This window comes from Cetorhinus maximus, chromosome 11, assembly GCF_964194155.1.
Source record: "Cetorhinus maximus chromosome 11, sCetMax3.hap1.1, whole genome shotgun sequence".
Taxonomy (NCBI): domain Eukaryota; kingdom Metazoa; phylum Chordata; class Chondrichthyes; order Lamniformes; family Cetorhinidae; genus Cetorhinus; species Cetorhinus maximus.
The window spans coordinates 124,871,965-124,896,241 of NC_135889.1; the positions used below are offsets into that span (position 1 = coordinate 124,871,965).

At 47.9% G+C, this 24,277-nt stretch overlaps 1 protein-coding gene and 1 non-coding gene across 2 annotated transcripts in view; both read right to left on the reverse strand.

Annotated features, from left to right (window-relative positions):
* Positions 1-7,007: 7,007 nt before the first annotated feature.
* arpc2 (actin related protein 2/3 complex, subunit 2) overlaps positions 7,008-24,277 on the reverse strand; it is a 41,508-nt gene continuing 24,238 nt past the window's right edge. Inside the window, exons 6-10 of the mRNA XM_078552741.1 lie at positions 23,939-24,032; positions 22,694-22,820; positions 17,930-18,030; positions 13,085-13,185; positions 7,008-7,389 (exon numbers count right to left, since the gene is read on the reverse strand). Of these exons, the coding sequence (XP_078408867.1) occupies positions 7,365-7,389; positions 13,085-13,185; positions 17,930-18,030; positions 22,694-22,820; positions 23,939-24,032 (448 nt within the window). The 3' untranslated portion in view covers positions 7,008-7,364. The remainder of the gene's footprint in view (positions 7,390-13,084; positions 13,186-17,929; positions 18,031-22,693; positions 22,821-23,938; positions 24,033-24,277) is intronic.
* On the reverse strand, positions 8,251-8,364 carry LOC144687017 (small nucleolar RNA SNORD89). The gene has a single exon (XR_013578047.1). It is a non-coding gene; the product is annotated as a small nucleolar RNA SNORD89 (small nucleolar RNA).

Here is a 24,277-nt window from a genome sequence, read left to right on the forward strand (position 1 = left end):
TCCTTCTATTCCTGTTTCCCTTATGTTTATCCAGCTTCTCCTTAACCTTATCTACGCTAATTACCTCAACCATTGCCTGTGGTCACAAGTTGTATATTCTCCCCACTCTCTGTGTAAAGAAGTTTCTCCTGAATTCCCAACTGGATTCGTTAGTAACTATCTTATATTAATGACCTTTAGTTTTGTTCAGAATGGGAAGATTGGGAGTCCTCGGTGGGGATTGTAGCTCATCCTGGATGTTGGGACCAACAACTCCCCAGGCAGGTTTGTGGGGATCACAGGCATCTTTATGTTACACACATTCCCAAATCTACACATCCACTCAAGGGGCGGATGGTACAGGATCAGGCTCAGCTGTGACGCTCCCCACAGTTGACGATCCAGTGGACATTCACTATCTGGGCTCTGAATACGTGAAATACTGGATGAAGTCTTCAAACCTGCAGCCCAAGACTCAGCTTCACAGGGTTCTGTGTCTGATATAAGGAACAATGACAATAAGCTTGATCATAAAGGTGACTCTCACTTCCATGTGTAGTAATTTATGTTGGACTGCCTTCTAGGTCTGGATATCAGCCACACAGGGCCCCAGGTTCAATGCCTGCTCTGTAGTGACTTAGCTTAGCCCAGTCAGCTGCTAGTTACCCACCTCAGGCAGTGCTGACCCAAAGTGGAATACCAGCCTCTGTCTGTAAACAGGCAGTGAGGATATTTGAAGGGCATCACAGCCAGTCCACATTTGCAACTCATTGGTCATTGGTTAACAAAGATGAGCAGGAACCCTGACTGTTCTTTCCATCTCCGTGAAGTAGTGGATTTGAGGCCAGAGAAAGTAAATAAGGAGAGACTGTTTCCAGAGGCAGGAAGGTCAGTAACCAGAGGACCCAGCCTTCAGTCCAGTCCTCAGAAATCTCCATTAGAATGTCAGACATGATTTTCCTTTCATAAAACCAGGTTGGTTCTGCCTGATCATATTATGATTTTTTAAGTGTCCTTCTACCGCATCCTTAATAATAGATTTGGGCATTCTCCCCAGGGCTGATCTCAGGCTAACAGGTCTATAGTTCTTGGTTTTGTCTCTCTCTCTCCTTTCTTGAACAGCAGGGGTTACATTTGCTAACTTCCAATCCACTGTTCTAGAATTCAGGCAATTCTGGAACATCAAAAGTAATACATTGACTATTTGTGAGCTGTAGATAATCAGGTCCAGCATATTTACCAGCTTTTAAGTCCAACTAATTTCTCTAATAGCTTTTCTTTACTAATGTTAATTAAGTTCCTCACTCTCATTAGACCTTGGTTCCCAAAAATATCCGGTATGTTTTCTGCATCTTCTATTATGAAGGTAGTCACAAAATACTTATTTAAAATATCTGCCATTTCTCTTTTCACCATTATAATTTATTCTGTCTCTACCACTCAGTGAAGCCACATTTACTTGTGCTAGTATCTTTCTTTTTACATCTTTGTAAACACGCTTACAATCTGCTATAATATTTCTGGCTAATTTACTCATTCTATTTTAGAGTCATAGAGTCATAGAGGTCCACAGCACAGTAAAAGGCCCTTCGGCCCATCAAGTCTGCGCCTGTCAAACAAGTACCTAACTATTCTAATCCCATTTTCCAGCACTAGGCCCATAGCCTTGTATGCCCTGGCATCGCAAGTGCACATCCAAATACTACTTAAATGTTATGAGGGTTTCTGCCTCTACCACCCTTTCAGGCAGTGAGTTCCAGATTCCCACCACCCTCTGGGTGAAAAAAAATTTCCTCACATCCCCTCTAAACCTCCTGCCCCTTACCTTAAATCTATACCCCCTGGTTATTGATCCCTCCACCAAGGGGAAAATTTCCTTCCTGTCTACCCTATCTATGCCCCTCATAATTTTATACACCTCAACCATGTCCCCCCTCAATCTCCTCTGCTCCAGGGAAAATAACTTCAGTCTATCCAATCTCTCTTCATAACTAAAACTCTCCAGCCCAGGCAACATCCTGGTAAATCTCCTCTGCACTCTCTCTGCAATCACATCCTTCCTATAATGCGGATTCCAGAACTGCACGCAATACTCTAGCTGTGGCCTGACCAGCGTTTTATACAGTTCCAGCATAACCTCCCTGCTCTTATATTCTATGCCTTGGCTAATAAAGGCAAGTATTCCATATGCCTTCTTAACCACCTTATTTACCTGTCCCACTACCTTAAGGGACTGGTGGACATGCACACCAAGGTCCTTCTGATCCTTGGTACTTCCCAGGGTCCTACCATTCATCGTGGATTCCCGTGCTTTGTTTGTCCTGCCCCAGTGCATCACCTCATACTTATCCGGATTAAATTCCATTTGCCACTGATCAGCCCATCTGACCAGCCCATCTATATCCTTCTGTAATCTAAGGCTGTCCTCCTCACTATTTACCACCCCAATTTTCGTGTCATCCGCGAACTTACTGATCAACCCTCCTACATTCAAGTCTAAATCGTTTATATATACCGCAAACAGCAAGGGACCCAACACCGATCCCTGTGGAACCCCACTGGACACAGGCATCCAGTCACAAAAACACCCCTCGACCATCACCCTCTGCTTCCTGCCACTCAGCCAATTCTGGGTCCAATTTGCCAAATTGCCTTGGATTCCATGGGCTCTTACCTTCGTTATCAGTCTCCCATGCGGGACCTTATCAAAAGCCTTGCTGAAGTCCAAGTAGACTACGTCAAATGCATTGCCCTCATCTACACACCTGGTCACCTCTTCGAAAAATTCAATCAAATTGGTCAGACATGACCTCCTCTTAACAAAACCATGCTGACTGTCCTTGATTAATCTCTGCCTCCCCAAGTGTAGATTAATTCTGTCCCTCAGAATTACTTCCAATAGTTTTCCCACCACTGAGGTTAGACTGACTGGCCTGTAATTCCCTGGTTTATCCCTCCCTCCCTTCTTGAATAATGGTACCACATTGGCTGTCCACCAGTCCTCTGGCACCTCTCCTGTTGTCAGAGAGGTATTGAAAATTATTGCCAGTGCCCCTGCTATCTCCTCCCTCACCTCACTCAACAACCTGGGATACATTTCATCCAGGCCTGGAGATTTATCTACTTTAAGCCTGCCAGACCACTTAGAACCTCCTCCCTTTCTATGCTAATTTCTTTAATTATATCACAGTCCTTCTGCCTGATTTCCATACCCACGTCGTCCCTCTCACTTGTGAACACCGACACAAAGTATTCATTTAGAACCCTACGTATGTCTTCTGGCTCCACACACAAATTACCACTCTGGTCCTTAATGGGCCCTACTCTTTCCCCTAGTTATCCTCTTACTCTGAATGTACTTGTAAAATAACTTTGGATTTTCCTTTACCTGCCAACATTTTTTCATACCCTCTTTTTGCTCTTCTAATTTCCTTTTTAAGTTCTCCCCTATACATTCTACACTCCTCTAGGGCTTCCGCTGTTTTGAGCCCTTGGTATCTGCCATAAGCCTCCCTTTTTCTCTTTATCCAATCCTGTGTATTCCTCGACATCCAGGGTTCCCTGGATTTGTCGGTCCCACCCTTTGTCTTTACTGGAATATGTTGGCCCTGTACTCTTCCTATTTCCTTCTTGAATGAGTCCCACTGCTCTGATGCAGATTTACCTAAAAGTAGCTGCTCCCAGTCCACTCTGGTCAAATCATATCTGATCTTATTAAAATCGGCCTTCCCCCAATTTAGAACTCTGATTTCTGGCCCATCCTTGTCCTTCTCCATAACAACCTTGAATCTAATGGAGTTATGATCACTATCTGCAAAATGCTCCCCCACTGATACCTCTACCACTTACCCTGCTTCATTCCCTAAAATTAAGTCCTGGACCACCCCTTCTCTTGTAGGGCCTTCTACGTACTGGCTTAAAAAGCTCTCTTGGATGCATTTTAAGGATTTCGCTCCCTTTAAACCCATCACACTATGACTAACCCAGTTAATGTTGGGGATGTTGAAATCCCCCACTATTACTACCCTATTATTTTTACACATCTCTGAAACTTGCCCACATATCTGCCCTTCTATTTCTCTCTGACTGTTTGGGGGCCTATAGTACACTCCCAGCAATGTGATTGCTCTTTCTTTGTTTTTAAGTTCTACCCATATGGCTTCATTTGAGGAGCCTTCTGAGACGTCATCCCTCCTTACTGCTGTAATTGATTACTTGATCAATATTGCGATACCTCCTCCTGTTTTGCCTCCTTTCCGGTCTCACCTGAAGACCCTATATCCTGGAATATTGAGCTGCCAATCCTGCCCCTCTCTCAACCATGTCTCTGTGACAGGAATGACATCATACTTCTATGTGTTAATTTGTGCCCTCAACTCATCTGCCTTATTTGTCAGACTCCTTGCATTAAAATAAATACCATCCAACCTTGCCAAACTCCCTTGTGCCTTAACTGGCCTATAATTTCTATGCCTTCCAGGCTCACTTGCTCTCTCTTCTAATTTTGGCTGTGCATCTCCCCCTGCTGGACCTCCTCTCAGGATCCTATCCTCCTGCCAAATTTGTTTAAATCCTCCCCAACAACACTAGCAAACCTCCCCGCAAGGATGTTGGTCCCATTCCAGTTCAGATGCAACCCGTCCACCTTGTACAGGTCCCACCACCCCACCATTTTCTCTCTCTTTTTTATTCATTCACAGGATTTGGGGCTTCGCTGGCTGGGCCAGCATTTATTGCCCACCCCTAGTTGCCCTTGAGAAGGTGGTGGTGAGCTGCCTTCTTGAACCACTGCAGTCCATGTGGTGTAGGTACACCTACAGTGCTGTTAGGGAGGGAGTTCCAGGATTTTGACCCAGTGACATATATTTCTAAGTCAGGATGGTGAGTGGCTTGGAGGGGAACTTCCAGGTGGTGGTGTTCCCATGTATCTGCTGCCCTTGTCATTCTGGATGGTAGTGGTCATGGGTTTGGAAGGTGCTGTCAGGAGCCTTGGTGAATTTCTGTAGTGCATCTTGTAGATGGTACACACTGCTGCTACTGTGCGTTGGTGATGGAGGGAGTGAATGTTTGTGGATGCGGCGTCAATCAAGTAGACTGCTTTGTCCTGGATGGTGATAAGCTTCTTGAGTGTTGTGGGAGCTGCACTCATCCAGGCAAGTGGGGAGTATTCCATCACACTCCTGATTTGAGCCTTGTAGATGGTGGACAGGCTTTGGGGAGTCAGGAGGTGAGTTACTCGCTGCAGGATTCCCAGCCTCTGACCTGCTCTTGTAGCCAGTGTTTATATGGCTAGTCCAGTTCAGCTTCTGGTCAATGGTACCCCGCAGGACGTTGATAGTGGGGAAATTCAGTGATGGTAAAAGCATTGACCATCAAGGGGCGATGGTTAGGTTCTCTCTTGTTGGAGATGGTCATTGCTTGGCACTTGTGTGGTGCAAGTGTTACTTGCCATTTGTCAGCCCAAGCCTGGATATTGTCCAGGTCTTGCTGCATTTGGACATGGACTGCTTCAGTATCTGAGGAGTTGTGAATTGTGCTGAACATTGTGCAATCATCAGTGAACATCCCCACTCCTGACCTTATGATGGAAGGAAGGTCATTGATGAAGCAGTTGAAGATGGGCCTAGGACACGACCCTGATGAACTCCTGCAGTGATGTTCTGGAGCTGAGATGATTGAACTCCAGCAGCCACAACCATCTTCCATTGTGCTGAGTATGACTCCAACCAGTGGGGAATTTTCTCCGATTCCCATTGACTCCAGTTTTGCTAGGGCTCCTTGATGCCACACTCGGTCAAATGCTGCCTTGATGTCAAGGGCACTCACTCTCACCTCAACCGAACTGGGGAGTTCAGCTCTTTAGTCCATGTTTGAACCAAGACTGTAATGAGGTCTGGAGCTGAGTGGCCCTGTCGGAACCCAAACTGGGCATCAGTGAGCAGGTTGTTGCTAAGTAACTGCTGCTTGATAGCACTGCCGATTACCTCCCACAAGTGGCTTCTTACTACCTTAGATAAAAACAAAAAACTGCGGATGCTGGAAATCCAAAACAAAAATAGAAATATCTGGAAAAACTCAGCAGGTCTGGCAGCATCGGCGGAGAAGAGCAAAGTTGATGTTTCGAGTCCTCATGACCCTTCAACAGAACTAAGTAGAAACGCTGAGTTTTTCCAGGTATTTCTATTTTTGTTTTGGCTTCTTACCTTTACTGTTTTGCATCTCTACCCAAACTGGTTCTACATCTTGATCTTCAGAACTGATTGTACTAATATCATCCTTATTTAACAAAGTTACTCCTCCACCTTTTCCTAGCTTCCTGTCCTTCCTAAATATCACGTACTCTCGAATATTCAGGACCGCGTCTTGGTCATCCTGTAGCCATGTCTCTGTAATTGCTATCAGATCATACATACATTTTTCTATTTGTGCTGTCATTTTGTTATGAATGCTACATGCATTCAGATAGCGAGCCTTTTACATTGTGTAGCACACCGAGAACAAACAGTTGGTGGTGATACAGCAACTCAGCATTTTATTATCCTCCCTCCAGCACTTTCCAAAAGCACAAACCCATGATTATGTGCCTGTTCCTGTCCTGGGAGTGTCTGATGGGGACGGTGTGGAGGGAGCTTTACTCTGTATCTAACCCCGTGCTGTTCCTGTCCTGGGAGTGTCTGATGGGGACGGTGTGGAGGGAGCTTTACTCTGTATCTAACCCCGTGCTGTACCTGTCCTGGGAGTGTTTGATGGATCCAGTGTAGACGGAGCTTTACTCTGTATCTAACCCCGTGCTGTACCTGCCCTGGGAGTGTTTGATGGGTACAGTGTAGAGGGAGCTTTACTCTGTATCTAACCCCGTGCTGTACCTGTCCTGGGAGTGTTTGATGGGGACAGTGTAGAGGGAGCTTTACTCTGGAACCTGAACTGACGAGTGTACTATTCCAGCAGTGATGTCAATCACCTATGTTCAAAAATCTACACTCAAAATAAAACCAGACTGAAATGAAAGTCAGAAAGGCAGCTGTGATATATAAAAGATTTATTCTTTTGGATGCGCTTACAGTCCTGTTGTCCTGTTGCAGAGTGCTGGCTGGGCTGGAGTGTCAAACACTCTATTCATTGTTAATGGTCAGATAAAGCAGAGGGAAACATTAGTGGACAGAGAGAAGGGAAGCGGAATGTTTTTTTATTGATTATACAAGTCCTGCTAGGCACCACAAGACAACAGGAAACCACCACAAGCAAAGCACAGCCGAGAATCGCTCTCAAATAAATCAGATAAAGAAACCAAAATCCTGGATCGCACTCCACAGAGCTCCTACTGACCATGTGCTGGAAATCCGTGCGAATATCATCAGCTTCAGACTCAGCAGCCCAAACATTTATTATCGAGCTGAGAAAGTCTTCCCCCTGTGGACAGAATAGGACAATCAGGAACAGGTTAAGGATACCGGCTCCCTCCGCCCTCCCCCCCCGCCCCCGCCTACCCCCCCCCCGCCCCCCGCCCCGGTTCCCCCCTCCCCCCCCCCGCCCCGGCTCCCTCCGCCCCCGCCCTCGGGTCCCCCCCCCCAGCCCTCGCCCCGGCTCCCCCTCCGCCCTCGCCCCGGCTCCCCCTCCGCCCTCGCCCCGGCTCCCTCCGCCCTCGCCCCGGCCCCCTCCGCCCTCGCCCCGGCCCCCTCCGCCCTCGCCCCGGCCCCCTCCGCCCTCGCCCCGGCCCCCTCCGCCCTCGCCCCGGCCCCCTCCGCCCTCGCCCCGGCTCCCCATCCGCCCTCGCCCCGGCTCCCTCCGCCCTCGCCCCGGCTCCCTCCGCCCTCGCCCCGGCCCCCTCCGCCCTCGCCCCGGCTCCCTCCGCCCTCGCCCCCTCCGCCCTCGCCCCGGCCCCCTCCGCCCTCGCCCCGGCTCCCTCCGCCCTCGCCCCGGCTCCCTCCGCCCTCGCCCCGGCCCCCTCCGCCCTCGCCCCGGCCCCCTCCGCCCTCGCCCCGGCTCCCTCCGCCCTCGCCCCGGCTCCCTCCGCCCTCGCCCCGGCTCCCTCCGCCCTCGCCCCGGCTCCCTCCGCCCTCGCCCCGGCTCCCTCCGCCCTCGCCCCGGCCCCCTCCGCCCTCGCCCCGGCCCCCTCCGCCCTCGCCCTGGCCCCCTCCGCCCTCGCCCCGGCTCCCTAACCCCATCCCTCTCCTAGTTCAGCCCAGCTCTGTCCCCTCAGCCTGGCTCAGGTTTCAGGATATTACAGGAGAGCATTGCGGAAGTTCCCTCTCTCCTGTTGCCTGTGCTGTGCGAGAGGTCAGACTGATGTTCGCTTCAAGGAGTTTTGTCATTGTGCTGCTCACTGAGAACAAACTGCTGGCGGCAGCACTGCAATTCGGCCTTTTATTGTCATCATTCCTCCAGCACTTTCCAACAGCCCGGCAACCCACTCTCGGCTCTCCCACCCCACCCCAAGCCTGCCCTCGCCCCGGCCCCCTCCGCCCTCGCCCCGGCCCCCTCCGCCCTCGCCCCGGCCCCCTCCGCCCTCGCCCCGGCCCCCTCCGCCCTCGCCCCGGCCCCCTCCGCCCTCGCCCCGGCCCCCTCCGCCCTCGCCCCGGCCCCCTCCGCCCTCGCCCCAGCCCCCTCCGCCCTCGCCCCGGCCCCCTTCGCCCTCGCCCCGGCACCCCCCGCCCTTGCCCCCGCAACCAACTCTCATCACAACCCAGCCCAATAACCAGGGGCAGGGAATATACACTGTGCCTGTGGGAAACGATTGGACACTGTGTTCTGGGATGTTCGAGGGATGCGATAAAGCTCTGTACAGACACAGGTTCCCTGGACGGATGTAAAAGGGCTGATTTCTGGCTTGTCCCACATCCACCTCATGCAAAGCAAACAGGACATGTGACACTGCCTAAAGCAACAGGTGAGTGCTGAGAGGAACCACTGCTGATTGTGATAAGGGATTATACTGAATAGTGTGTGTATATGGGAGATTTGAGAGGGCTAATATCCTGGGTCCCCTGCCAAGCCACGTACTCACATCAAAAGGGCTTCCACTATGACTCCAAATAATAAGCACACCATACCGGGATCTCAGTCCAGCAGCTGGTGTGAAAGGGCAGGTGAGGCAGAAAATCCCAAAAGTGAGTGGAGGAATGGCAACATTTTAAAAAATTTATTCTTGGGATGTGGACATTATTGCCCATCCGACCTGCAGTGGGTCTGGAGTCACATGTAGGCCAGACCAGGTAAGGACAGCTGATTTCCTTCCCTAAAGGACATTAGTGAACCAGATGGTAAGAGACAATACCACTTTGCCACTGCCAGTCACCTGTGAAGAGCATGGGATCTTGCACAGTATAAGCCCCATAGTTAGTCATGTTATGTTGATGACTTTCCATGACAGCAGGTCTCAGGTAGGAGTAGCTACCAGCAGGACAGGAGGAGTGAGACAATGGGCACAGGTCAACACAAACTCAGTGACATTCCAGTCTGAGACACTTTACATCAAAAGACCAAAGTCAGGCGCAGGGAGAATGAGAAATGATGCAGCACTCGAGAATGAACACACACAGACTCAAACTCCATCAAGTTAAAATCAGCTGGAGGCCAGGTCATTGAGTGTATTTAAGACCGAGATAGGTAGGTTCTTGATTGGTAAGGGGATCACAGGTTACGGGGAGAAGGTGGGAGAATGGGGGTTGAGAAACCTATCAGCCATGATTGAATGGCGGAGCAGACTCGATGGGCCGAATGGCCTAATTTCTGCTCCTATGTCTTATGGTCTTATGGAGGAGAGCGTGCCTGGAACTGACACACACGCCCCATTAACCCTGCCCGGGCATGTAGCAAACTTTGTTCAACCAGCGCTTTCAGTAATTTTATAATATCCCCGCTCACTCCTCCTGTCCTGTGCAGCAATCACAATAGTCAGAAAACTGTAAGCTTTCTTCCTGCTTTGAGAAACCAACATAAAGTTGAATTTCTGTTCAATCAATGAAGTAAGACACTGTACCCTCAGTGCTCTCCATTCACTTGGCTTTCCCGCCTCCTCCTCAGTTTTCTTACCCCCCTAAACACTGGCTCCCCCTCCCCCAAGTGGCCAGTCTTCACAGGTCAGCCCAGTGGATATCTGCTGGCTATTCCACTATGACAGGGGGACCTGTCCTTATCCAGCAGGGAGATTATCCCACAGCCGGTAAGTGGCAATGTGTTTTCTCTCCTGTCTGGGGCAAAGCCATATTATAGCTCAACTTCTTCACTGACTGAGTATGGAGCAAGGGTCAAACCTGGTCTGGATCACGAGCTTCGATGTGATTGGACTGGGCTGCGATCTCTGCACTCTGGCTTCGTGTGAGCTGGGTTTTGCTCTAACTACTAATTTCCATGAGAGCGGGTGAGATCAGTTGGTAGGGTAGGCACCTCCTCCACTCCAGTAACCTGGTCACTTGCCCTCCCTGTATCACTCACGCGTGTATCCTATCAGAAGACCTGACAGTTCTTGACTGCACTGCACTGTCTGTCCACTCTCTAGGCACTGTAGCTATTGGACTATCACCAAAGGCACTCTGCTGCACAAAACCAGAATAGAGTCTGCCATGGAAACACCTGGGGGAAGGGAGAAATAGAAAAAGCACCATAACATACAAAGCAACATGCTACATGCAGAGCGACATGCAAAATGTACATACGCTGTCTGTCACTGTATAACACTGGGGTACAGTACTGGTGGGGACGGATCCGTCACAGTATAACACTGGGGTACAGTACTGGTGGGGACGGGTCTGTCACTGTATAACACTGGGGGACAGTACTGGTGGGGACGGGTCTGTCACTGTATAACACTGGGGCACAGTACTGGTGGGGACGGGTCTGTCACTGTATAACACTGGGGTACAGTACTGGTGGGGACGGGTCTGTCACTGTATAACACTGGGGGACAGTACTAGTGGGGACGGGTCTGTTACTGTATAACACTGGGGTACAGTACTGGTGGGGACAGGTCTGTCGCAGCATAACACTGGGGTACAGTACTGGTGGAGACAGGTCTGTCACTGTACAACACTGGGGTACTGTACTGGCGGGGACAGGTCTGTAACTGTATAACACTGGGGTACAGTACTGGTGGGGACAGGTTTGTCACTGTATAACACTGGGGTACGGTACTGGTGGGGACGGGTCTGTCACTGTATAACACTGGGGTACGGTACTGGTGGGGACAGGTCTGTCGCAGTATAACACTGGGGTACAGTACTGGTGGGGACAGGTCTGTCACTGTATAACACTGGGGTACAGTATTGGTGGGGACAGGTCTGTAACTGTATAACACGGGTACAGTACTGGCGGAGACAGGTCTGTAACTGTATAACACGGGTACAGTACTGGTGGGGACAGGTCTGTCACTGTGTTGCACTGGGGTACAGTACCATGGGGACTGTCTGTCAACAGTGGAGAAGAATTAAGTATCTCACGCCCCACTTTCTGTTACTGCAGCTTTCCTGGTTTATTGATTCTAATTTGCTAAAATGTAGCAGGAAAACGCACTGGGCCTGTTTGAATTGTGAGAAAGGGTGAATTGTGAGATAGGGGATGCAGATACTGAAGATTGCCTGGCAACAAAACCACTCTAGCACACAGAGACAATGCAAAGCAGAATTCAAATTATACACAAAATATTCTTTCATTTGATGAACTGATGCAACAAATAAATGGGATGCAAAGTGGATGGAAACATTCCAGAAACCATCACTGGTTGTGACAGCACGCAAAGGTACAGGAGACAAGGAAAGCGAAACCTGTTGGCCCACACTGCCCCCTCTTGACCAGTTGGTGACCCCCATATCACACAGAACCTCAAACAGTTCACTCAGGCTTTCAGCCTATCAGGCAAAGCCGGAATTGACTGAGGCCTCAGTGAAGTCTTTGACTAATGGTTGAAGGTTGTGAGAAGACAGGGGCACACCTGACACACACAGGCTTCCTGACTGTTCCCATTGCACAGACCCCTTGCACCCAGCTGGGCAATGGGAGGCAGGAATAAAAATAATTCCTTATTCTTTAAGATTTATATTGGAAACCAGCTGTGGTGAACAAACAGATTATGTTGGACACAGTATCGAAGGAATCACTGCCTTTGGTGATGCTGCCACATTCCCACCCCTGACCCCATGTTCCCCAGTGTCCCTGCTCAGCAGTACCTCACTCAAGGACATCTTTCCACCTGTGAGGCTAGTTGGCAAGTGTGGGTAGATATTTTGCCAAGGCGGCATCACAGTTAAGTTCAATGCTGTTCTTCATCTTTACACATTTCTAGTGGGAGGACTGAACAGAGACAAGGAGCAGGGATCTTCTTTGAGATTTATTTAGCCCCACACCATCACCCCCTAACCAGTCCACGGGCAGTGAGGCTATTTCCAATGCTCTGATTGCCCTCCTCAAACTGAGCAGGGCTGGGGATGGAAGCTTGGGTTTTCCCAGTCTGTACAATGGTCCCACTCCCACAGGTAGTTTCAAACCCTTTGCATTAGACAAGCTGGGTAGTTATGTTCCCCCTGTGAGGCATCATAAAACTACCTCAGTTTCCATTAAATCAAAAGCCGGTGTGATTCAATGTGGAGCTCTGATTGTTTACTATCAGTCATGGTAAGGGAAGGTGTATACTTTATATTGTTAGTCTCTTGGAAGAGTTTTGTAATGGGCTGAATTCAATGTCAGAGGAGAGCAATAACCCGTCTATTAAACAGTGTTTAATACGGTTTGTACAGTACTGGCAAATCTTTTACACTCCTGTAATTAAAACACATTGACGGTCCATTTGAAGCTGAATAAGCACCAGCACAGATTATTGGGGCTGAATAGCCTGTCATTCAGATCACTTTGCTTCAGCTCCTTCACTTGATAGCTGTTCCACTCCGCTACTCCCCATCCAGGGTCTACCCCCTCCCAAACCAAGATCCTCGGGTACCTAAATCGACAGCATTGGGACCCTCAGTGCTGTGTGACCTGCCCAGAGAGCAGAGACAAGAAGCTCGGAGGCTTGTGGTGACTTACAATCATCTCCTTCGGCCTAGTGAATCAGACAGATGATTGACACCACACTGAGCTGAGATTACTGGGCCCCTCCCTCCCTCCCTGTACTTACGACATCGTTTTCATCTCCTTCTTCTCAGTCTCTGGCCGCGCACGGTTCAAAACCTTCAAGAAGTCCGAGGTCTTGGCCCTCATGCGAGTGTGGATATAAGCCTGTGAGCAATATAAAGACACTTGAAATGTGAGCTGTCCTCAAACCAGCCCAACGCTGAGCCTCAAGAATACTTCAGTTCACCAAGATTTAGAGTGTGCCTGACCTCCTGTGGTATTGCTGGTGGTTAGTGGGTGTTAGGGGTGGGGCTGCAGGAGTTGCTGGGAAAGGTGTAACGCTCTCAGGGTGAAAGGATGCTCATGCTGTCCGCGTGACTTTTAAACCTACACTAAGATGGTATTGCCTTGATGGTGGAGTGGGGCAACACATTATAGTGTAGAGCTTGGTCATTGCTGTTGGAGAGTCTCATTCGGGGTAGATGTCAGATGGTCCCTCCGACTAGACTTTGGTGTCTGATGAGGAAGGGACCGCATTCCAGCCTCTCTCATATCAAGGGCAAGGTGGCAGATACTGTGGTAGGTCGAGCTTCACTGTGATGCCACTGGTAGTGGAACAGCCACTGATATTCACCACTCAGGTCATTGTACACAGGGAGATCACTTGGTACCAGCGTATGATAGGACATTGTAGAACCACCTCCCCAAAAGAAGTGAATAACATGGTGTCAGAGGCATGTGGCAAATAGGGCTTCATAGAATCATACAGTGCAGACCATAAGGCCATAAGACGTGGGAGCTGTAGGCCATTTGGCCCATCGAGTCTGCTTCATCATTCAGTGAGATCATGGCTGATCTGATAATCCTCAACTCCACTTTCCTGCCTTTTCCCCATAATCCTTGATTCCCTTACTGATTAAAAATCTGTATCTCAGCCTTGAATATACTTACTGACCCAGCCTCTACAGCCCTCTGTGGTAAAGAATTCCACAGATTCACTACCCTCAGAGAAGAAATTCCTCCTCTTCTGTTTTAAATGGGGACCCCTTACTCTAAGATTATGCCCTCTGGTCCTAGGCTCTCCCACAAGAGGAAACAACCTCTCAGCATCTACCCTGCCAAGTCCCCTAAGAATCTTATATGTTTCATTCTTCTAAACTCCAATGAGTACAGGCCCAACCTACTCAACCTCTCTTCAATAGAAAATCCCTCCATACCCAGGATCAACCTAGTGAACCTTCTCTGGACTGCCTCCAATGCCAGTATATCTTTCCTTAGATAAGGGAACCAAAACTGTTCACAGTATTCTCGGTGTGCTCTAACTAGTGTCTTGTATAGTTTTAGCAAAACTTCCGTATTTTTATACTCCATTCCCTTTGAAATAAAGTCAACATTCCATATACCTTCCCTATTACCTGCTGAACTTGTATGTTAGCTTTTTGGGATTCATACACGAGGACTCCCAAATCCCTCTGTGCTGCAGCTTTCTGCAGCCTTTCTCCATTTAAATAATATTCAACTCCTCTATTCTTCCTGCCAAAGTGCATAATCTCACATTTTCCATTATTATATTCCATCTGCCACCTTTTTCCCCCCACTCACTTAACCTCTGTAGGCTCTTTGTCATCCTTACCATTTGCCTTCCCACCTATTTTTGTGTCACCCACAAACTTGGCGATAGCACATTCATTTCCCTCATCCCAAGTCATTCATATATATTGTAAATAATTGAGGCCCCAGCACTGATCCCTGTGGCACTCCACTAGTTACAGGTTGCCACCCTGAAAATACCCTCCTATCCCAAATCTCTGTCTTCTATTAGTTAGCCAATCCCCTATCCATGCTAATATACTACCCCCAACACCATGGGCTCTTATCTTATTTAGTAGCCTTATGTGCGGTACTTTATTGAACACCATTTGGAAATCCAAATATATTACATCTACTGGTTCCCCTTTATCTATCCTGCTTGTTACATCCTCATAGAATTCTAATAAATTTGTTAGGCATGATTTCCCCTTCATGAAGCCACGCTGACTCTGTTTGATTAGATTATGTATTTCTAAATGCTCTGCTATTACATCTTTTATAATAGACTCCAACATTTTCCCAATGACAGATGTTAAGCCAACTCTCTCCTTTTTGAATAAGGATGTTACATTGGCCGTTCTCCAATCCTCAGGGACTTTTCCAGCATCTAGGGATTCTTGGAAGGTTACTACCAGTGCATCCACTATCTCTGTAGCTACTTCTTCTAATATCCTAGGATGCGACACATCAGGTCCAGGAGACTTATCAGCCTTTATCCCCATTAGTTTCCCTAATACTTCTTCTCCAGTGATAGTTGTCTTTATTTCCTCCCCCCCTTTTGCCCCTTGATTATTTAGTATTTTTGGAATGCTATTAGTATCTTCTACTGTGAAGACTGAAGCAAAGTATTTATTCAACTCCTCTGCCATTTCCTGGTTCCCCATCATTCTTTAAGGGGCCTACGTTCACTTTGGCCTTTCTTTTCCTTTTTATATATTTAAAGAAGCTCTTACTACCCGTTTTTATATTACTTGCCAGTTTACCCTCAAAGTTTATTTTCTCCCTCATTATTTTTTGGTCATCTTTTGTTAGTTTTTAAAACTTTCCCAATCCTCTGGATTACCACTAATCTTTGCCACATTGTATGTTTTTTCTTTCAATTTGCTACTATCCTTAACTTCCTAGGTTAACCATGGTTGCTTTATCCCCTTCCTTGAATCATTCTTCCTCACTGGGTTATATCTTTGTTGAGAGTCATGAATTATTTTCTTAAATGTCTGCTGTTGTTCAACAACTGCCTTTTCTGCTAAACTGCTTTCCCAGTCCACTCCAGTCAACTCTGCTCTCATTTCTTTGTAATTACCCTTATTTAAGTTTAGCACAGTTGTTTCCAACCCAAGTTTCTCACTCTCAAACTGAGTGCTAAATTCTACCATGTTATGGTCACTATTTCCTAGGGGATTCTTAACTCTGAGATCATTTATTAAGCCTGCCTCATTACATATTACCAGATCCAAAGTAGCCTGATCTCTGGTTGGATTCACAACATATTGTTCTAAGAAACTGCCCCGAATACACTATGAATTCTTGCTCGTGTTTACTTCTGCCAATTTGATTTTCCCAATCTACATGAAGATTGAAGTCACCCATGATTAATGTACCGCCTTTTTTTTTTACATGTCCTCATTATCTCCTGATTTATTCCGTCCTACAGTATAGCTATCAGGGGGCCTATAGACTACTCCCACCAGTGTCGTCTTCCCCTTGTTATTTCTTACCTCCACATCCTGCGAACTAAGATCCTTTCTTGCTATCGTACTTATTCCATCTCGTACTAACAAAGCTACCCCACCACCCTTTCCTTTTGGCCTGCCTTTTCGAAAAGTCACATAGCCCTGAATATTTAGTTCCAGGCTTTGATCTCCTTATAGCCACTTCTCCGTAATGGCCATAAGATCCTCTATTTGTGCCGTTAATTCATTTGTTTTGTTATGAACACTAAGTGCATTTAAGTAAAAAGCCATTAATTTTGCCTTTTTACCATTTTTCCCCCCTTTTTGACCCTATTTACTGCTGTTTTTTAATGTTTGTACACTGTCCCTTTTTGATACACTCTGGGTATCAATACCTAAATAGCTGCCCTGCAACACTGCCAAGTCCTTTTGCTTTGTGAGCCTATATATCCCCTTTCCAGAACCCTCCCCCCAACTATTTAGTAAAAATCCCCCTCTACAGCCCTAGTTATTTGATTCGCCAGAACACCAGTCCCAGCACAGTTCAAGTGAAGCCCATCCCACCGGAACAGCTCCCTTCTACCCCAGTACTGGTGCCAGTGCCCCATGGACTGAAACCCATTCCTCCCACACCAATCTCTGAGCCATGTATTTAACTCCTTGACTTTATTTACCCTCTGACAGTTTGCCTGTGGCTCAGGTAGTAATCCCAAGATTATTACCTTGGAGGTTCTGCTTTTTAATTTAGCTCCTAACTGTTCAAATTCTTTCAGCAGAGCCTCCTTTCTAGTCCTATCAATGTCGTTGGTACCAACATGGACGACAACAAATGGATCCCTCCCCTCCCACTCCAAGTTCTCCTCAGGTCTGGAGATGTCCTTAAGCCTGACACTGGGCAGGCAACACAGCCTTCGGGACTCACGCTCATGGCTACAGAGAACAGTATCTACCCCCCTAATTATACTGTCCCCTACCACTACTACGTTCCCATTTCCTCCCCCCACTTGAATGGCTCCCTGTACCACCGTGTCGTGGTCAGTTCGCTGATTCCCCCCTGCAGTCCCCGCTCTCAGCCACACAGCTTGCAAGGGCTCCTCGAATGCTTCCCACGGGTCCCCAAACCTGCTTCACCTGCAGTCACACCCTCCTGTCCCTGATCACAGACCAAATATGAATGACCTAATCTGAGGGGTGTGACCACCTCCTGGAGCAAGTTTCCAGGTTATTTTCTCCCTCCCCGATGTGGTGCAATGTCCGCAGCTCCAACTCCAACTCCTTAACTCGGATCCAAAGTTCCTCGAGTTGCAAACACTTGGTGCAGGGAGCAGTGCAGGAAGCCATTCATTCCATCATGACTATACTGGCTCTTTGAAAGAGCTACCCAGTTAGTCCTACTCCTCTCTTGCACTGACCCCAAGCCCTGTAATCACACAGTCCATTTAAAGAGATACAGGGCCTGAGAACATTCCAATGCCCAGTTCAGGGTTTTGACTTCCACAGGGAAAGAGAAGTGTGGTTTTCATTAATCGATACCTGTAGCAGCAGTGGGTCCTCAGTACAAATGAGACACCCCCTCAGCCTTTATTACCACCACCACTTGGCAGCTATTGAACACTGGATGCTGGAATACACTGACGCCTCCTCACCTTGGAGCATTTGATGTGGTAATGCAGGTAATCCCTGAAGGTGTGGATCAGGTTGATGGTGTTGTCACGGGTGTTGGGGTTGGTGTGTCGAGGGAATAGCACTGGCAAAATAGAAACAAAAATGGTCAGTAAAATGGAGGCTGTCAGGTATGGAACACAGCTCCCAAGCCCAGGCCTCTCCACAACAACACACGCACACAGCCCATGCTCCCATACAAAACAGACAAAAACGTCCAAATAATGCAGAAACCAATTTTGGGATGTTACCTCACTACAAAAATATTATGTGGCTTAAGCGTTTTGAACGACTTATATGTATTGAACAGGTTTGCCCGTTTAGGGAGATGACATTCCACACTCTTATATTTAAGATTACATGGTGTAGGGGATAATATTTTAAAAAATCATTCACGGGATGGGAGCTTCGCTGGCTGGGCCAGCATTTATTGTCCATCCCTAGTTGTCCTTGAGAAGGTGGTGGTGAGCTGCCTTCTTGAACCGCTGCAGTCCATGTGGTGTAGGTACACCCACAGTGCTGTTAGGGAGGGAGTTCCAGGATTTTGACCCAGCAACAGTGAAGGAACAGCGATATATTTCCAAGTCAGGATGGTGAGTGACTTGGAGGGGAACTTCCAGGTGGTGGTGCTCCCATCTATCTGCTGCCCTTGTCCTTCTAGATGGTCGTGGTTGTGGGTTTGGAAGGTGCTGTCTAAGGAGCCTTGGTGAATTCCTGCAGTGCATTTTGTAGATGGTACACACACTGCTGCTACTGTGCGTCAATGGTGGAGGGAGTGAATATTTGTGGATGTGGTGCCAATCAAGGGGGCTGCTTTGCCCTGGATGGTGTCAAGCTTCTTGAGTGTTGTGGGAGTGTGCGCTCATCCAGGCACGTGGAAAGTATTTCATCACATTCCTGACTTGTGCCTTGTAGATGGTGGACAGGCTTTGGGGAGTCAGGAGGTGGGTTACTCGTTGCACTATTCCTAGTCTCTGACCTGCTCTTGTAGCCACAGTATTTATATGGCTAGTCCACTTCAGTTTCTGGTCAATGGTAAATCTCAGGATGTTGATAGTGGGGGATTCGGTGACGGTAATGCCACTGAACATCAAGGGGCAATGGCTGGATTCTCTCTTGTTGGAGATGGTCATTACCTGGCACTTGTGTGGTGCGAATGTTATTTGCCACTTCTCAGCCCAAGCCTGGATATTGTCCAGGTCTTGCTGCATTTGGACATGGACTGTTTCAGTATCTGAGAAGTCACGAATAGTGCTTAACATTGTGCAATCATCAGCGAACATCCCCATTTCTGACCTTATGATGGAAGGAAGGTCACTGATGACGGAGCTGAAGATGGTTGGGCCCAGGACACTACCCTGAGGGACTCCTGCAGCGATGGCCTGGAGCTGAGCTCACTGACCTCCAACAACCACAACCATCTTCCTATGTGCTAGGTATGACTTCAACCAGCAGAGAATTTTCCAAGAGAGCTAATATAAGAGAGCTTATATTTCACCTCTCTCCTAACTATACTTCAGTTCTGCCGAATGGTCATGAGGACTCGAAATGTCAACAGTTTTCTTCTCCACCGATGCTGCCAGACCTGCTGAGTTTTTCCAGGTAATTCTGTTTTTGTTTTAGAGAGTTTTCCCCCTGATTCCCATCGGCTCCAGTTTTGCTAGGGCTCCTTGATGCCACACTCTGTCAAATGCTGCTTTGATGACAAGGGCAGTCACTCTCACCTCACGAGTTCAGCTCTTTTGTCCATGTTTGAACCAAGGCTGTAATGAGGTCAGGAGCTGAGTGACCCTGGCGGAACCCGAACTGGGCGTCAGTGAGCAGGTTATTGCCGAGCAAGTGCCGTTTGATAGCACTGTTGATGACCCCCTTCCTTTACTTTACTGATGACGGAGAGTAGACTGATGGGGCGGTAATTGGCCGGGTTGGATTTGTCCTGCTTTTTGTGTACAGGTCATACCTGGGCAATTTTCCGCATAGCCAGGTAGATGCCAGTGTTGTAGCTGTACCGGAACAGCTTGGCTAGGGGCACGGCAAGTTCTGGAGCACAAGTCTTCAGTACTATTGCCGGAATATTGTCAGGGCCCATAGCCTTTGCAGTATCCAGTGCCTTCAGCTGTTTCTTGATATTACGTGGAGTGAATCGAATTGGCTGAAGACTGGCATCTGTGATGCTGGGGACCTCCGGAGGAGGCCGAGGTGGATCATCCACTCAGCATTTCTGGCTGAAGATTGTAGCAAATGCTTCAGCCGTATCTTTGCACTTATCTGCTGGGCTCCTCCATCATTGAGGATGGGGATATTTGTGAAGCCTCCTCCTCCAGTGAGTTGATTAATTGTCCACTGCCATTTAGGACTGGATGTGGCAGGACTGCAGAGCTTAGATCTGATCCGTTGGTTGTGGGATCGCTTAGCTCTGTCTAACACTTGTTGCTTATGCTGTTTGACACGCAAGTCGTCCTGTGTTATAGCTTCACCAGGCTGACACCTCATTTTTAGGTGTGTCTGGTGCTGCTCCTGGCATGTCCTCCTGCACTCTTCACTGAACCATATTAGCAAGGATAAAGGATTGGTTAGCTAATAGGAAGCAGAGAGCAGGGAAAATGGGCTTGTTTTAGATGGGCAAGCTGTAACTAGTGTAGTGACACAGCAATCAGTGCTGGTGTCTCATCTTCTTACAGTCTAAATAAATGATTTGAATGAAGAGACCAAATGTATGATATCTACTGATGACACCAAGATAGGTAGGAAAGTAAGTTGTCAAGAGGAGGTGGAGAGTCTGCAACAGATATATAGACAGGTTAAGTGAGTGGGTAAAAAACTAGCAGATGGAGTATAATGTGGGAAAACGCGAACTTGTTCATTTTGGCAGGAAGAATAGAAAAGCAGTATACTATTTAAATGGAGAAAGATTGTGGAACTTGATAGTACAGAAGGATCAGAGTATCCTGGCACATGAACCAAATAAATTAGTATGTAGGTGCAGGAAGTGATTAGGAAGGCAGAAGGAATGTTGGCATCTATTGCAAGGGGAATGGAATATAAAAGTAAGGAGGTTTTGCTGTGACTGTACAGGGCCTTGGTGAGACCACATCTGGAATACTCTACAGCATTTTGGTCTCCTTAATTGAAAAAAGGAACTTACCAAGGTCCCTTAGACAGAACCTTCCAAACTCACAACTGCTACCACCTAGGAGGACAAGGGCAGCAGATACATGGGAACACCACCACCTGGAAGTTCCCCTCCAAGCCACTCACCATCCTGACTTGGAAATATATCGCCGTTCCTTCACTGTCGCTGGATCAAAATCCTGGAACTCCCTCCCTAACAGCACTGTGGATGTACCTACACCACAGGGACTGCAGCGGTTCAAGAAGGCAGCTCACCACCACCTTCTCAAGGGTAATTAGGGATGGGCAAAAAATGCTGACCTAGTCAGTGATGCTCACATCCCATGAATGAATAAAAAAAATGTACTGTGTACAGTTTTACTCTCCTTATTTGAAAAAGGATATGACTACTTTGGAAGCAGTTCAGAGAAGGTACATTGGACTCATTCCTGGGATGAAGGGCTTATGCTATGAAGAAAGGTTGAACAGGTTGGGCCTATACCCAAGAAGAATGAGAGATGATCTTATTGAAACATAAAAGTTCCTGAGGGGGTTTGATAGGGTAGATACTGGGAGGATGTTTCCACTTGTGGGAGAGATTAAAACCAGGGGGTATAATTTAAGAATAAGAGGTCTCCCTTTTAAGACAGAGATGAGGAGAATTTTTTTTATCTCAGAGATTCGTTGGTCCGTGGAATTCTCTTCCCCAGAAAGCAGTGGAGTCTTTAAATTTATTCAAGGCTGAGTTAAGACAGATTTTTGAGAGACAAGGGAGTCAGGGGTTATGGGTAGAAGGCAGGAAAGTGGAGTTGAGACCACAACCAGATCAGCTACGATCTTATTGTATGGCAGAGTAGGCTTGAAGGGCCTAATGGCCCACTCCTGCTCCTCAGTCCTACGTCCCCAGCTTACTAAGTCTCACCAGATGGAACAAATTGGAGAGGCATGCAGAGACAGTGGCATCCAAAACACGCCTGCGTGAAGACTAAATATCTATGTACCTCTACAGGACACAATAGGAAGGGTTCCAAATGCTCTTGTCAGAGGTGGTTTGAAGAGGTATTAAAAAGTCAGGGTCTGGATCATTTCAAAGTTATTAAGTTATCAGCAATCTGACAACCCTGAGTGTGCTAATAGCTACACTAACAACCAATTTATCATCAGTCAAGCTCATAATATGGCTCACTTATGCTTACTAGAAGTGGCAAACATTCATATGCAGGGGCCCGTTCTCTGCAAGCAAAAGGAATACGTTCAAGCCTTGCGCCTTTTTAGAATTATCTGGGGGCTTGGAGAGCCTATAGTTCCTATCCCTCTGCTCACAGTACGTGGAGTTAGCTAGCAAGATGCAACACAATGGTCACTGTAACATGGCGGTCGAAGCTGCTCATGGATTCCTGCCTGGCTGATAGCGGAAGTTTAGAATACTGGTGGGCCCTGGAAAAGGTTTTTTTTAAATTGCATTTTGTATTTGTTTAATTGGTCTATTTTGATCTCACATTAATATGAATTCCGCCTGGTGTCTGGGGCCTCAAGGGACAACTTTGCCCTCGACCTGAACATTGGAGATTCTGATTCTAGGCTCACACCAAACAAAGATAAATCCTGTCAGCAACTGGCAGTGAGGAAGCACTTACCGAAAGTGATGTAGCCAATGTTGTCACCCACTGCTGCATCAGTGTCTTTGAGCTCCAGGGGAGGCTCTCTGTGGTTGAACAGCACCTGGGGAGCTGTGTGACTTGCTCTCCGACCCTCTTTGAACTCCTAAGACAGGTGCAACAATGAAAAATATATATCAGCGATTTGGACGAAGTGGCTGGGGTCAGCTCTGTATCTAGAGCTCTTCATCCATCACCTGCCTGGGCACAAGGGGAGATTTAGCCAATTCCAAAACTTCACACCAGCTGAACTGAATATGTCCCGTGATGTCAAGTTTTGGAATTTATTCTCCCCATCCGAAAATTTGTCCCACTCTTCCCGAAGACCATTCTGCCGTGGGACAGTGCACATACCCCCACAATAGTGTGCTATTGTATAGTCACAAATACCCCACCCCCAGGTGTTGGACCCCTCTCCTACCAGTGCAAACTCTTGGCACTGTAGTGCTACTCCCTGTAGAGTACGGCTCCCCATCCACAGTGGTTCCTCAGGTACAGCCCATACACACCAACGCCCCCAACTGCTGGCAACTTCTAGTACGCCAATAAAAGTTCAGGCCCATTCACTGGTGTCTTCCTGTAACACTCACGTAACCTCATGCAAATGTGCAACATTTAAATAAAGCACAAAGAACATGGAGCAATCTGCTGTAATTTGAATTGACCCCAGTTGCAAATCTCTCACTCCTGACCCTGTTCCTGATTAAATAAGGGAGAACCTGCACATGCTGCTCCTGACACTGGCATGCCTCCAGTTTGTGTGAACACTCCTTCAGCTGTTTGAAGAGTTTCAAATTATAACCAGTAATTAAAATAAGACAGACAAAGGTGAGAACATCTCACAGTAAACAACGTGCAGCTTATATCACAAACACTGGAATTAAAGTGAGAGGTTACAATGAATCCTTGCTGATAGGTACATGCTCACACCTGCAGGGGACACAGCTAGGACTTCAGGGGGCCGGGGGTGGGTGAGGGGCCCGGCTAGGGTGTATTGAGCTGTGGTTGGGGGTGGAGGGGGAGAGGTGAGTGAGGGACACGGACAGGGTTCAGGGGGCCGGGGGTGGGTGAGGGGCCCGGCTAGGGCGTATCGAGCTGTGGTTGGGGGTGGAGGGGGAGGGGTGAGTGAGGGACATGGACAGGGTACAGGGGGCCGGGGGTGGGGGAGGGACACAGCCGGGTGACATGGCCAATGGGTAAATCATCAGGACCCGCTCCTCCTACCTGCATAAAGACCTTCCCAATCACAACATCATCGTCATCCTTGAAAACTGTGCTGAAGACCACCGTCACTCGGTCCTTTTTGGCCTCCACATACCTGGAAGGTAGTGGAATCACAGGTCAGTCACAGGGGTAACATAGAACTGAAATATATCAAAGCACAACCAGACAGGGGACGGTCTGGGCGATCGAAATGTCCTGCAACAGAACAGTACAGCTGGTCTTGGTTAGGGAGAGTGAATCACTGCTTCATACGCAAAGTTGGTGAGAGTTGGTGGGAATGCAGGATTGACAGCCAATCAATGACAAGCATCTGGTGATGATGACCCCAAAACCTTGTAG